Source organism: Xiphophorus hellerii, chromosome 7, assembly GCF_003331165.1.
Source record: "Xiphophorus hellerii strain 12219 chromosome 7, Xiphophorus_hellerii-4.1, whole genome shotgun sequence".
NCBI lineage: Eukaryota > Metazoa > Chordata > Actinopteri > Cyprinodontiformes > Poeciliidae > Xiphophorus > Xiphophorus hellerii.
In genome coordinates, this window is record NC_045678.1 from 21,125,775 (window position 1) to 21,141,344 (window position 15,570).

The following is a 15,570-nucleotide window of genomic DNA, read 5'->3' on the forward strand; positions in this document are numbered from 1 at the left end:
TATGTGAGGTAGTTTTGAAATATTTGACTAAACAGGGGCATTTGACATGAAATATTCACTCTTGTTTGTTATACATAAACATTAATTCCATATTCATATTGCATATAGGTGGAATGGTCATTTAAGGGCATACTAGTGGAAGCATATGGGTGTAAAAAGTAAATTTCAGCAGACATCACATGCCACAATGCCCCCTTCCTCTAATTTCAGTGGCCTGCCCCAAGGGTGCAATAACAGTTTATTACACCTATCCTCACTTTATGACCCTTCTCTACCTCCACCCACTCCCCTTCTAGCCCACGCTAACTGTTATTGAAAACACCCAGGTCTGCCATATATCATTCCTGAGCACCACGGTATGCTATGCACAACAAAGCCAATCAGTACCTGTTCATATGGGTATTGTTCAGGTCACATTGTACTGGCTCCACTTATCTAATATCTGTTTCGATGTGGAAGTATTTAAACTCAATCTCATTTGTCTTTACAGCCTTAGTTGCCCCAAGGCTGAATCTTCTTATTTCCCCCCACATGCATCTATTGTGTAATTGCGAAAGGAAAACCAGATGGAATTCAAAATATTATTTTTCTTTTTTTTTTGCCACATTGTGTGTGTGGATGTGTCTTTGAGTAAATGGTTAAATGGGTTTGGTCTGCATTATTGCAAGTGCAAGGATAATATGCACTCAGCTTGAACTGAGAGAGAGAATAATAAATATCATTGAGAGCTCTGCATAGTTTGTGGTAGCATATAGAATGGATCTGGTATAAAATGCAAAGCATCAGTAAAGATCTTTCAAGGTGGAGATGTTCAAAGAGAGGAGTAAAAGCTCAAAGGTGACACTGTGACAAGACTCATGGAAGGGCCCGTCACCCCTCTGCCTCAGTGCAGGCTTCGCTGTCAACCAAGAGACTGTGTATGGGAGAAACCACACTGCCACAGCAATGCAAATGAAAATTTTACTTCATGAAATTGAATAACTCTATCTAGCTGACATACCTAGCCTACAGCTCTGTGAGTTTATGAAACATGCTACTGGGGAAAAAAAAACCCACTAGTGGCAGAGAACACGTTTGAGGATCTACTGAAAACTCTCGAAAAACTATCTGCCTATCATAAAGAAACATTCTTTGCAATGCTGCTTCTAAACCGTTAAGCAATGTGGAAGTTTTTAACACATTAGAGGCAATTTCTTGACTTATTCTTGTTTTGAAATAATTTACCTGACTTTAGTCATGCTTCAGACAATTTTAGTTTTTATGTGTTTTTCTTCCAGACAGATTGAAAAAAACAGTTGGTCTGAATATATTGTGCAAACATTACTTTTTACACAAGACATTGTAACGCCAGCTGATAGGGTAGATGGATTGTGTTGTGGGTGTGCAAGGTTTCTGATGGGTGTAACTGCTCCTGTTTAATTACTTGTCAGATGAGCAACCCAGTTGGTCATTAAAGAGATTCTATCTAACTTGAGGTGCCAAGGTACGCTGCTAAGGGGCAGAGGGACATCGTTCATGACTAAACAGTTACTGTGTGCTTCACTAGATGTATTATTCTGATCTAATAGTTGTTGTTTTTTTACTCAAATCTAATCAATAACTTTATCACTCAGTTGAATGGATGTTTTTTTTTCTTATGCTGTTGTTTGTATTTCCTTTTCAAATATATATTTTTGGACAAGTAAGAATCTGCCTACACCTTTTTTTAAATTATTTTAAAGTTTACATGCAAAGTATATTGTAGTTGATATAATATTATCTTTTTGTTCTTGTCTTATGTTTTCCAGTCTGTGCTGGCACGGAGAACAAGCTAAGCACTCTGTCGGACCTGGAGCAGCAGTATCGTACCTTGAGAAAATATTACGAGAACTGTGAAGTCGTCATGGGCAACCTTGAGATTACAAGCATTGACCGTAGTCGAGATCTGACCTTCCTCAGAGTAAGGACAAAACAATAAGACGCTGTTAATGAAACGTTTTGACATGTGTTGAAATATGGATCGAATGCAGAGTTGAAGCCTGTGGCTTTGTGGTGTCATCTTTAAGTTAGATAGAAATATGCCATGCTTGATATTTATATACTTGTTTGAAATTTTTTTGTCAAAAATGTTAATGTAAAGCTCATAAAACGTAAAAAGCTCATAAAATTTTAATTTATTGGAAATTTGGGACTATTTTTGTCAAAAAGCTATTCTGATTAGCTTGCTAATTTAAACCATTTAGACTTTTTTGACCCCATGTCTAAATAGAATTGAGACTCGTTAAGAACTGGAATTGAAACAAGGCATCAGATCCGAAATCAGAATCATTCAAATTTAAATGATGCCCATCTCTAGTGGAAAGGCGTACCTGCAACTAATTTTAAATTGATCTTGTCAACTGAGACTTCTTCTGTACCTTTTCAAGGCAGTGTGGGGTTTACATTAGGGATTACAACTCAATGTTCTACAGTATCTTCTTCCAGGACTTACACTTCAATACTGTAATAAAATCTGGTTATACTCATATGCAATCCATACCAATAAAGATTTTTTTTAAATTGAACCCAACACATATGCCCCAAAGGAACCTTAACCCAACACCCTCAAATACACCCACAGACATGCGCATACAATATCATTTGTTTCAAACTTAAAATCAGTTAATATTTTCATTTGAAAGTTTCTCTGAGCTGTAACTTCATGCAAACGACTGAAGGTAAGTGGTCTTCAGTCGGAATTTTGAGAATAAAGAAACCACAGTCTATACAGTTTTGGGGAAATCAGCTGCTCACGTTGACCTCTCAGACCTCTCCTGCTAACAAACAGAGCCCTAGACTGTGCTGACTGTACTCTGCACTGCCAACACCATCCAACTCCAATTGATTTCAATCTTTCTGGAGGGCATGGGAGCTCCCGTGGTGTTACACTAAAGTGCTGACTGCATTATTGGGCCAATATTGCTGTGAGAATGAACTGGGCTACTGAGGCTTTGCAAAGAAAGCAAGTCTCAACCAAAATTCAAGTAATGTTCTTGTATTTGTCACTACATCAGTAATTTAAAATTAATAAAGAAGAATGGTTTGTTTTTGTCTGGTAGAAGTAATGAGCAAATATATCTCTTACTTGTGTTTAATCTATGTTAACTAACATATCTAGACTGACCAAAAACATTAGAACAACACAGTCATTAAATGTTTTACACCGCTATGAAAGAAAACAGATTATATTAAGGAAGAGGGAGCAATGGACAGTTAACTGCTACCATTAGACTTCTGAAGAGACACCTGACCCCACTGACTTAAATTAAAAAAAGGTGGTAGGGGTCTTTGTTTATTTTGTTATGTGTTTGAGGAGGGGAAAATGAAATCTGATTGTAGTTCATTGGCACAGACCCAATTAGAACTATGAAACATGCTCACCTATGCTTTATCTTGTGCCTTTTAACTGTGTAACCTGTACCAGCTAGTGTTATATAAAGGGCATATTTGCGGGATGAGGTTGAAAGTCCATTAGTGCAAGCCTTTCTTTAGATGCTGACATTATACTAGTCATTTACAAAACATCTCCCTGTGGCACCAACTTGCCAGGGTTCTCCACCTTTTCATGGTGGGCAATTAAAATGGGTTAATTGAAGATGCTAATTAGAAACATGAGGTGCTAAACAGCAAGGGAGCCAAAGGGCAAGGTGCAGTATGTATTTTTAGGAAATATTATTATTATTATGATAAGACACATTAATAACATTGCTCCCCTGGGAGGGAAAAAATAACCTTGAGGTAGAAAAGAAGTGAAGGGAAAAAAAAGAGAAGAAAACTATTGTGCTGGAGCTTACCATACCACCTGCCTTGGGAGGTGATTGAAACTGATGCTTGTGCATTGGCTTCTTTTGAAGATAGCCAAAAGATTGATGGCTGCCCCCCAAAACCCCTCAAACAGCTTTAGCAGTAAACAGAGTCCATCTTCCAAACTGCCACCACGACAGATGAATCAACGCTTTCACCGTGATTAATAACTGCATTTCAGCACACAGGCTTTTATTCCCTCACACATATGCACATTGTTACAAAGACTCCCACAGTCAGCTTTAACCGTATGTACAGTATGTAAGAATCCATATCCTTACTTCTTTGAATATGTTTCCCATATTTTACGTGTAGAAAGCATTTGCATACAAAAATTGGAAATTCCAACCTAAGCATACCTTTTTATGTGGCAGATGGCAGAAACAGATAAAAGGATTGGTAGCTAGGTATTATCTTTTTTGTCAATGTCCCTTAATCAGTCTACAAGAAGAATACTTTTGTTTACTTTCTCCTTGTTGGTGTCTTCTGCTTTGACAAAATAGTTTTTAAACATTTCCACCCAGTTTTTGTCTCCTTCCCTCAATTATGGTTAACGCTCGTAACATACACTTAGTTGCAGTTTTACTAGGTCTACCTGTTTTATTTCTTAAGAGAGCTGATTTGATAGAAACATCGCCTATTATATTTTTAGCTTAAATTAGTGATGTTGACAGACATTTACAGTAAGATTATATAGTAGCTTGTGTTGTTTCAGTATCTTTAGAAAGTTTACTTCTTAGCTAAGGATGTGCCAAAAACTAGGACATCTCATAATTAGCATACTGAAATAAAATGCCAATGTGCAAAACATTTTGTAAAACAAGAGTTTATATGTCTAGAGTTGACTAACTTATGAGAACCATGAACATATTTAGTAAGTTGTAATAAATTATGCAAGATGTCAATTAGATAAAACAAATTTAATCATCCAATTGCACTCAATGAATGTGAATACTATATCATGCTATGTTTTAAACATTCCAGGTCATTTCCAGGTCAGCAGAAATTGTATCGGTTGACTACACTTTATTGCTGATTACACAAGAAATCAGCAATAAAGTGGTACGAACTTAAAATGACTTTGTATGAAGAGACAAATATAAGTATGTAATAAGATAGTTTACTATTATTTAATTTATAGTTGATCTTACAAAAGTAAAGTCTTATTACCTTGATCACAAACTTTGTATATTTTCTCAGGATTAAGGGAAGAAAACATTTATTTCATTGATATCTCTGATTAGTTAACATTAACATCAGTTAATGTCCTTTCAGCCACAAAGGATGAATACAATTTTTTGATTCTTCTGGGTTTTTTGATGTTGTTAGTTTTGCTTTGTTTTAATATGAATATGTGATTCCCTTGAGCAAAATGTTTGCTCACTCCTGAAGCATCCATATACTATTAACTCGTAGATGGACCCTTCTCTGAAAAGGTCAAGTCAGCTGGGATTGAAAGTGCAGAATGGGAGGATATTTTTACTGCTTACATTACTTTTATATGAACTACCCTGCTCTGTGATCCCCATTGAAAGTGACCAAAGAGGACAGTATAAACACATTACCAGTCATGTAGACATCAACCTTTCAATTTTAACTATGTAGGTTGTTCCTGACTGAAGTTACAAGATGTCTTTAACCTTTAGTTGCCGATTAGTCTATTCCTGCTCACTGGCGCGCACATTGTGCTCTCCATCTGGTGAGCATCACTATGGCAGCTGGGACTTATTTGAACAAGTGTAAGGTCAAGTGCACAATTCATTGAAGAGTCACTAAGGGCAGCATTAAAAGACAAAGACCATAATTTTCCAAAAGCCCCATTTTGATCTAGAATGTGATGGTAGTGGCATCTACAGCAATCTTTAAACTTTTTTCTACCAATAATACAATCAATGTAACAGTTTGATAAGCATGTTCTCTATATTTCTCACATTTAAACATAAACATTATTATTTTACATTTTACCCACCTAAAGAATTTTAGAAAAAAACAACCATGTACATGTTATAATGAATTCAATCACAGTTTTGATTAAAAGTTGGCACACTCAATATATGCCACGTGCACAATCAGGCAGAGTGAAAGCAATGCGCCAACTGTAAAACTAGCTTCCGGCTACTAGGGAGCAGCTAAGGCCTGGTGGCCTGCCAGATTTATAACACACTGGGGGAAACCCTCCACATCCCAAAAGTCTTCTTTTGGATTGTGAGCTGGTGCTGAAAGTAGCCATCAGAAGATAGGCACACTGTGGTTACAAATTCAAATTCAAAAATACCTTATTGATCCCAATAAAGCATGGATATGTCTCAGATAATACTTGATATATAACACTCAGACTTATTACTCAGGTTATGGCTTTTAAATTATGTTTAATTGGCATCAATGCCTTAGATGTTTGAGGAAATTTAGAAATGTGAAAAATATATTGATAACATTTAATAAAGCTGTTGTCAGAAAGCCAACTTTGTTGACAAATCTAAAAATACTTCTCAGTTTGATCTAAGTGTAAAGACATTATATGGTGAGACATTATTAATAATTTAATCTCAACATGTACGCAGCATGGTGATCAGTAAAACACATCCTCCTGCTTCTATCTGTGTCAGGACTTGCTGAATTGGGTCATTTAACCTATAAAAGGATTGTGGAAGGAAACCCAAGTCTTGTTTGACCCAAGTCATACAGTATAATTATCTTTGATACTGACAAAATGCAAACTTCTGAATTAGAATAGCAAAGTATGTTTTATTTTCGCATTTAGCGAATGAGCAAAAGTTTTTCATTGGTTTACATTGGAAAAATACACAGAATTATTTTATTCAGTTACTTAAGAGAATTTATTCTATTTCATCAATATTCAGAGAGAAGCAATTACTACCAAGATGGAACCCAATTTTGTAGGTATTTGCAGTAAATCTGATGCAGATGCCATACAGTAGCATATTACAGTGGTAGGAAATTATCTTAGGCTAGTCTATCATTTGTACTCATGAGATCTAAAAATGCTTATTCTGCATTTTATTTTCCTTTTCCCACAAAATTTAGAGGCACTTTTCTTGCACACCATTGCTGTCCCCTGATATCTCGCTTCATATTCCTCTTTGACTGGCATATTTGTCCCTTGGGTACCATCACTGCCCTCCCCAGCTTCCTAATTTCTGATGCACTGTTAGATGAGCGCAGATTACGTTGGCCCCATGCTCCTCAGCAAACTCCTTCAATATTAATGAAGACTGATGAAGTGCTTGGGAGCCCCTGTCTTTCAGCCCTAACCTAGATTGGATTGACAGTTGCAATTAGTGTCTCCTCAAGTTCACTTCCATCACTTTAATTTGACACGAAGAAGGACAGTGTGGGGTTGGAAATGACACCATTGAGAGAGAAGTCCTGAGGAGAATGGCTAGTGAGCAAAAGTTTGACTTTTGGACTGAAATAATGGTGCATTCTCTTCACCTTGTACTAAATGTTTACCGGTCTCATTCTTTTCTCAGATAGTGCTTCTCATTCTGCACAGCTTACTTTATACACTCCCACTGGGCTCAAATAGTTTCTTAGGTTTGTGATACCAATTATCATAAAGACCTTGATGACAGGGCAAGATTGTAGTCTCCTCTGCATTGTCATGTTACAGGCTTTGACATTTGAGATATTATACATTTAATTTGTTCCCTCCAAATAACAGCATTTGACTTTCCAAGTTTCCTCTTTCACCTCCAGCAGTTACCAAATATATAGCATGTGAATGTGTGTGAAAAAGATGAATGTGAGAGATATGGGGACAGCAGCACCTTAAAATGAATGACTCTCCATTTTTGCATTGAAAAGAAGCAGTAAATGATAGTCAAAATCTGACTGTGCAAAGTTTGTGGGTGTGTATGTGTGTGTTTTGACAAACACTTTTATTTGTGTATGCATGGATATGCATGGGACGTTATGTGAAATATGGCACTAGAGAAGTTACTCTTAGCCATGGCAACACTTCTCTCAAATCCCCATCCATCAAATACATATTTAGGCTGTGCATATCTGCAACTTTGGAAGTTCTTCTACTCACACATACTTTTCCTGACCTCTTCATTTGGTTCACCTTGGTGGTATTCAACTGAACCCTGTTTGCATTCTGAACTTATTTTATTTCTAATTTAGTTTAATATTTAATTTGTGCACCTCCATGATGTAAATCTCTAATTTCAACACATCATGAAGGTGCTTCCTTGGATTGAGATTTGGTAACTTGGAATATTGTAAACTCCTTTCCATTTTCAAAAAGATGAAAATACTCTTCAACAAAATTGCGATTCAAGTATCTAAAAGAAAAAAACCAACCTTCTCCCACAATATTTGACCATCATCACCAAACTCAGCTATTTCCCCCTAGGAAGGATAGGTGCATTCTTTCATATTGTTCAAATTCTAAAGTTGTGGTTTATTTTAAAAGCAAACTGAATAGTCTATTAATTTGTCATGAAGTGCGGGTGGTGAGAGTGGTGAGGCAGATGCAGCGGACCCAGGTATGATGAATTATGATGTTTAATATGAAAATAACTTAGTCCAAACAACGAGCAGGAGTACACACACTGAACACGAAGAGACTAAACATTGACGAGGACCCGACGAGGAACAAGGAACACAGGTGGAGTTAAATACACGGGAGGGTAATCACAGAACGAGACACACCTGGGAACAATCAAGGGGAGGACAGGACAACGAAGAGACTCAAGGACACAAAAAACTCTAAATGAACACAGAAAACACAGATCCTGACAGTACCCCCCCCTCAAGGGCGGCTACCAGACGCCCAAAAAAAAAAACCACAACAAGGGTGGGCGGAGGGGCGCCGGATGGGGGGCCAGAGTCCAGAAAAACAAAAAAAAAACAACCCACCATTGTGGGCGGAAACACAGGAAGGGCCAAGAGTCCAAAAACAAACAAAAAACTACCCACAGCGTGGGCGGAGGCAAAGGAGGCGGGAACCACGGAGGTGGTCTGGCGGTCGTCCGCGGCGGCGGGAACCACGGAGGCGGTCCGGCGGCCGTCCGCGGCGCTGGAGGCGGGAACCACAGAGGCGGTCCGGCGGCCGTCCGCGGCGCTGGAGGCGGGAACCACAGAGGCGGTCCGGCGGCCGTCCGCGGCGCTGGAGGCGGGAACCACAGAGGCGGTCCGGCGGCCGTCCGCGGCGCTGGAGGCGGGAACCACGGAGGCGGTCCGGCGGCCGTCCGCGGCGCTGGAGGCGGGAACCCCGGAGGCGGGACCCCAGGAGGCGGTCCAGCGGCCGTCCGCGGCCCTGGAGGTGGCGATGATGAGCCCCGGGGGCCGCCCACAGACGGCGACGACGAGCCCCCCGATGCAGGGTCTCTGGTGGAACGCTGGGAGTCTCGGTCGGAACGCAGAGGGTCAGGGTCTCGGGTGGAACGCAGAGGGTCAGGGTCTCAGGTGGAACGCAGAGGGTCAGAGTCGGAACGCAGAGGGTCAGGGTCTCGGGTGGAACGCAGGGGGTCTCGGTCTCGGGTGGAACGCTGGAGGTCAGGGTCTCAGGAGGAACGCTGGAGGTCAGGGTCTCAGGAGGAACGCTGGAGGTCAGGGTCTCAGGAGGAACGCTGGAGGTCAGGGTCTCAGGAGGAACGCAGAGGGTCTCGGGAGTCGGGGTCTCGGAGGGAACGTAGAGGGTCTCGGGAGTCGGGGTCTCGGAAGGAACGTAGAGGGTCTCGGGAGTCGGGGTCTCGGAAGGAACGTAGAGGGTCTGGGTCTCGGTAGGAACACAGGGAGTCTCTGGAGGAACACAGGGAGTCTGAGTCGGAGCGCTGGGGGTCTGGGTCTCGGAAGGAACACTGAGAGTCTCGGAAGGAACACTGGGAGTCTCGGAAGGAACGCCGGCTGGAACGCCGGCTGACTCGGCCTCGGGTGCGCCGGCTGGAACGCCGGCTGACTCGGCCTCGGGTGCGCCGGCTGGAACGCCGGCTGACTCGGCCTCGGGTGCGCCGGCTGGAACGCCGGCTGACTCGGCCTCGGGTGCGCCGGAGCGAAGCCTTGGAACCGGCCGCGGAGGCGAGCCGCAGCGAAGCCTTGGAACCGGCCGCGGAGGCGAGCCGCAGCGAAGCCTTGGAACCGGCCGCGGGGGCGAGCCGCAGCGAAGCCTTGGAACCGGCCGCGGGGGCGAGCCGCAGCGAAGCCTTGGAACCGGCCGCGGGGGCGAGCCGCAGCGAAGCCTTGGAACCGGCCGCGGGGGCGAGCCGCAGCGAAGCCTTGGAACCGGCCGCGGGTGTGACAGCTCCGGAAGGCGACGAGGGGCCGGGTCCACCGGCGGCTCACGTCGCTGTCTCCGGGCTGACCGTGGAGGTGGCGGCTCCGGAAAGCGACGAGGGGCCGGGTCTGCCGGCGGCTCACGTCGCTGTCTCCGGGCTGACCGTGGAGGTGGCGGCTCCGGAAAGCGACGAGGGGCCGGGTCTGCCGGCGGCTCACGTCGCTGTCTCCGGGCAGACAGCGGAGGAGGTGTTTCCGGAAAGCGACGAGGGGCCGGCTCCACCGGCGGCTCACGTCGCTGTCTCCGGGCAGGCAGCGGAGGTGGTGTTTCCGGAAAGCGACGAGGGGCCGGCTCCACCGGCGGCTCACGTCGCTGTCTCCGGGCAGGCAGCGGAGGTGGTGTTTCCGGAAAGCGACGAGGGGCCGGCTCCACCGGCGGCTCACGTCGCTGACTACCCGGACGGAGGAACCGACGCGGGCCGAATCCGGGGGGCGCCAACACCAGTCTTGTCCCTCGGAAAAGCTCCCGCTGCAGCTCGGCGAGAGCGTCAGCCAGCGCCCTGTCCTCCCTGCCGGATCTCCGCCTCCGCACTCCAGCTGGGTCCATAATAGCAGCCTCACCTTTCGGTCTGGTCGGGTCCTTCTGTCATGAAGCGGTGTGGTGTTGGTGGTGAGGCAGACGCAGCGGACCCAGGTCAGATGAAAATGATGATTTTTAATTATAAATAAGTCCAGAAACACGGCAGCTCGCACAGAGACACACCGACGACGAACAGACTAGACATTGACGAAAAATTGACGACGACAATGACGAGGACCCGACGAGGAACAAGGAACACAGGTGGAGTTAAATACACGGGAGGGTAATCACAGAAACGAGACACACCTGGGAACAATCAAGGGGAGGACAGGACAACGAAGAGACTAAGGACACAGAAAACTCTAAATAAACACAGAAAAACACAGATCCTGACATAATTAGGTGCACAAATGAATCAGTCCACAACTGGTTGGTAGAGATTTTCAAGTTAATAATGGCTGTTTTTGCATATTTTCAAATAAATTGCTAATGTAAAACAGGTACGGATAAGCAGGGCTGAAAAAGGAACAGACCACCCTGCTTCTCAGTTTGCATTTAGACTTCATATCTAGCTTCTTCTGTAGCTTGAAAAAAATGAATCAATAAATGTATGAATAAAAGAAATGTGAATGATATGGAGTAAGATTTCAGTTCACTTCTTGCATGCAGTGTGACTTGAGGGAGTCCTTTTTAAGAATGGCATGTGTTTAGGCTTAACTCCCAAGCAGAATTGCTCCTCTGGAACCACATTTTATCATCCCCATTACCAAGTCATCATTGATAGCTGAACCTATTGAAAACACTTGCAACTATAATCCCCTCTGGCTTTTTTTTTTTCTTCATTTTTCTGAATTCAACTTCTGCTTGTAGTTCCATGCATAATAATAAGGAACCTTGTGGTTTTGGCTAGCCTAGTCCTCTATAGTGGGTTTTGTTCATCTCTCCTGCTGTTATGATTTATTTTTCTGTTCACACATTTAAAGTTATAGTATACCTCAGCAGTATGAGTTCTGTCTGAGATCAGGCTATTTACTCACCTTGTCTGTTTTGTAAAATCTCAATCTTACATTACAATCATGCATATTCAAAACATTAGAATATGAATTTCAATGACTGGTTTAACAGCATAGAAGTACCTTTTAAATCTGAACATTTTGGGGAAGGTACTAAAATTATTTTTATAAAGTAAAATTTTCTGTTAATTTTTTTTATTGGTCTGATGCAATATCCTAACTTAAAATGTCTAGTTTTTTTTTTTTTTACCTATAAGTGGGAAATCATCATAATTAACAGAAAAGAATGCTTTCAATTGTTAATCTGGCTGTAATTAATCTACATAATAGTGTTTCACTTAATGATTGTTTCTGAATTAACTGGACTCTTCAAAAAATATATATTAAAAGTTATTGACTGGTGTGTATGGTAGAAATAGAAATCATTAAATCCAGGAGTGCACGGCTTTATTTGCTCTCAGATTGTCTCCTTCTTCTATAGAATCACAATTAAACATATAAAGTTGAGTAATAATAATATTACTCAAAAAAAGTACAATGTTACTCTTAAAAGTATTTTCCACCCAAAATGTTACTCAAGTGTCACTGAGTAAATGAAACTAGTTACTATCTACATGTGACTTTGACATTTTTTCCACAGTGAGAATATTTAGAAAAAATTTTGCAGTAGAGAAAAAATAATCAGTGGTAGGAATTACAAATATTTTACAAACTTCAGCTTAACTAAATTAGTAATCTCTTTCCAAACTGTTTTATTATTTCTGTATTAAAATATGGATATGTGCTTTATGTTGATCAGGGAGAGTAATTTGATACTTAAAAACCTCAATCTGCAGATTGAGACAATCCCAGATCAGATTTGGGATTGCATGAAATCTGTTTATTATTTATTTATTCATTTAAGTCAGGTTAGAGAAATCCAGATAATAATAGTGATATTTATGCCTTGATTTATTTGTATTAATACACCAATACTAAATAATGGACACAGAACTAGGAAGCCAGTTACCCTAGTCTTCATTTAGTTGCTAAAATAGTTTAATTTTAACCACTATCGTAACTCTGCACTAAAATTTACATTCACTGTAAGACAGTTGACATCCTTAGGATGCCAGCTGTTTTTTTACTACTTTCATTTGGTAAGATAAAATCATATTAATCCTGTTACCTGAGTATCTTTTTGTCCTTAAAGCCCTCCTGTTCCACCTCTCTTTTTTGCTTCAATCGCTTATGTTGCTGCCTTTTGCATTTCTACCCCCGATTCCTTCAGCATCCCACCTCCAGCTCTCCTTACGGTCAGTGTTTGAATAAAATCTCATTAGAATTACATAGCCATTTAGCTAAGTGACACAGGGTGTAATTGTACCATCCATCAATTGCTATGTAATAACACACTCGGAGGCGCTGAAAGTTGATTAGCCATCAACCAATGTTACCAGCGGGTTTGGGGAATAAATGGTCAAGAGAGAATAGTCGGGCTAATGTGTGGCGGGTGGCCTTGGAGGGCGTTTCGGTCAAGGTTTTTGACCCATGCAAGCTAAATTAACTTGAGAAGGATGGCAGCAAAGTCTTAAAAGACAAATATGTGTTTCTAACTGTCTTTCCAAAGACTTATGGCTGATTTCAATCCTCCAGGTTGCATGGAATGAACATACGTTTCTTGAGCATCCTTCCTAATGATTACAATCAGAAAAGTTATTTTGAAATAAAAGGTAAAGTACCTCTCTTTCTCGTTCTCTCTTGCAAACAAGAATACATTGATCAGTAGCCCTTTACAAGCAAAATGTTTTTCTTCCTTCATCGTTTATAATTTTACATACACCAATATACTCTAAAGTTTAGTTAACAGTAAACCTTACGTTGTTGTGCCATTAAGATCATTTTATGTTTTTCACTCTGAACTGTAATTTTATTTTTAAATTGTCTAATAATAACACTAAATGAAAGAGATGATTAAAATCAATGAGCAAACCACTATCAATACATTTCTTATTTTAATTAACACTTTAATAGAGTTTAAAATAAGAAATGGTAAATTGGTCAACTTCAAATTTTGATTTGATTTTGACAATTCTGGTCGTGCATGCCAAAAAAAAAAGATTTCATACCAACTGAATAACCAGATTAAAAGGTTACAATTTTACTTTTCATCAAATAATTATCACTTATCTCAATACATTTTGACCCCTGACTCAAGTTGTATGTGTGTTTAACCATTAATGCAGCAACACAGACCAAATGTTTTATAACTGTACCTTATCAACAAATAACAAAAGCAATATGGTCACTTAATAAAATGCAATTGTTGATTTTTAAATAAAAAATGTATATTTGATATATTGTGTTGAGAGAATTACTTTCTGTAATCCAGTTAAGTTTAGTTTTATTCTTAGAACATTATTTAACTTTGCCATGTATATGTCTTCATTGGGTAAAATAAAAAAGAGAAACTAAAAATTTAGGAGGGTAAGGAGAGTTTTGTGGGTTTTGTTTCTTCTTTAAGCCCTGACAAAGGGACCCTGACCCTAAAGACATGATATGGATTTTGAGCTAGAGAAGTGTTAGCAAGGGCATTCAGTTGAGCTAAGGATCATCCTTTCTTGTCATGGGCGTCCCTTTGGATCCTTCGTCTTAGCACCAGCAAAGGTATTTTGCCTCTACCAATTAAGATTTTTTCCTTTTAAGATATTTACAATGACTTCTGTATTGCAACCAATCCCAAGAACAAAGTCATTCCCAAGCAATGCAACATGCCTTAGTCGTGCACCTTAATCGTGCCATGTTCAAATAAATTCAAATCATGTTTGCCTTTACCACCTCAAGCTCATAAAAATGTGCATCTCTATCACCATGTGAGGTGAAAGTCAGATTAATGTTCAGATTTTTACTTTTTAGGCCTACGGTCCTAAACTTTTGATCAGGTTATGAACAGCCTGTTTAAGTTTGAATGCACTTTTCAATAACTTCTTGTCTGTTCTTGTTTCTTGTTTTTCCTTTTTGTGTTTTGAAACTCTGCCTATAGGTTGGTTATGGACCACCTGCATGAAATGCAAATATTTTAATTTCTTAGGATTTTGATTAGGAGTGTATGCAAGAAATGAGTTGAACTGATAAAAGCCATGTTAAATACTGAGAATTAATTTGGCAGCTACGTCTAACGATGTTTTCTGAGCTCTGCTATGAGCTCTTCCCAATATATACAAATACGTATTCCTGTATTTTACAACGGTGTTAATGTATTGTAAACGAAGAGAGGTGGAAAAACAGCTGGTATTTTTTTATCTATACTTAACGTAAGGATAGATCAAATATCCCAGATTTATATTGTTTTCATTTAAGTTTAATCCTGTGATAGGGTACAGATGGCCAATCGAGGTCTATCCTCTGCAAAAACAAACTTTCTTATTCTTACCACTTTCAAAGTTACTGCTGTTTTCTGAGGAAACAGAAGAAGCCAATAAAAGCTGATGAAAATGTATGTGCTCCTCTGTGGGTGTGCATGTGCAGGTGTTAGTTCCTGTTCTGCCCACAATGAGTCTTATTATCCCTCTAAATAGATGAGAGAATACCTTAATTGCTCATTGAGTTGATGACACTGTTATATTCAGATAATATCCCCATGTAGAAAAGTGACAAAGTGCAGATAAAGGAACAGAAGAAAGATTGTAAGAGAAGAGAATGTATATAACCATGAATGAAAAAGAAACATAAAGCCCACACACTTATACAGAGTATCTTTTGGTATAATTGCAGCTTTTACCATGAAATAAATGCACTGACAGTGCCAGCTCCACCCATGTGAGAGACTAAGTCTTTATCACTAATGGACAAGTGACTAGTACTGTAATTACACAGGCTTTTGTCTAGCCCAGTGCACAACTAGCTTGGAACCCAAAATTGCTCTGACTTTTTTGT

General features: G+C 40.6%; 1 protein-coding gene across 2 annotated transcripts in view; it reads left to right on the plus strand.

The window, feature by feature from the left end:
* Positions 1–15,570, plus strand: part of erbb4b (erb-b2 receptor tyrosine kinase 4b) — a 288,387-nt gene that overhangs the window by 140,383 nt on the left and 132,434 nt on the right. For both annotated transcript variants that reach the window (XM_032567977.1, XM_032567976.1), the window contains exon 2: positions 1,788–1,939. In XM_032567977.1, coding sequence (XP_032423868.1) covers positions 1,788–1,939 — 152 coding nt within the window. The remainder of the gene's footprint in view (positions 1–1,787; positions 1,940–15,570) is intronic.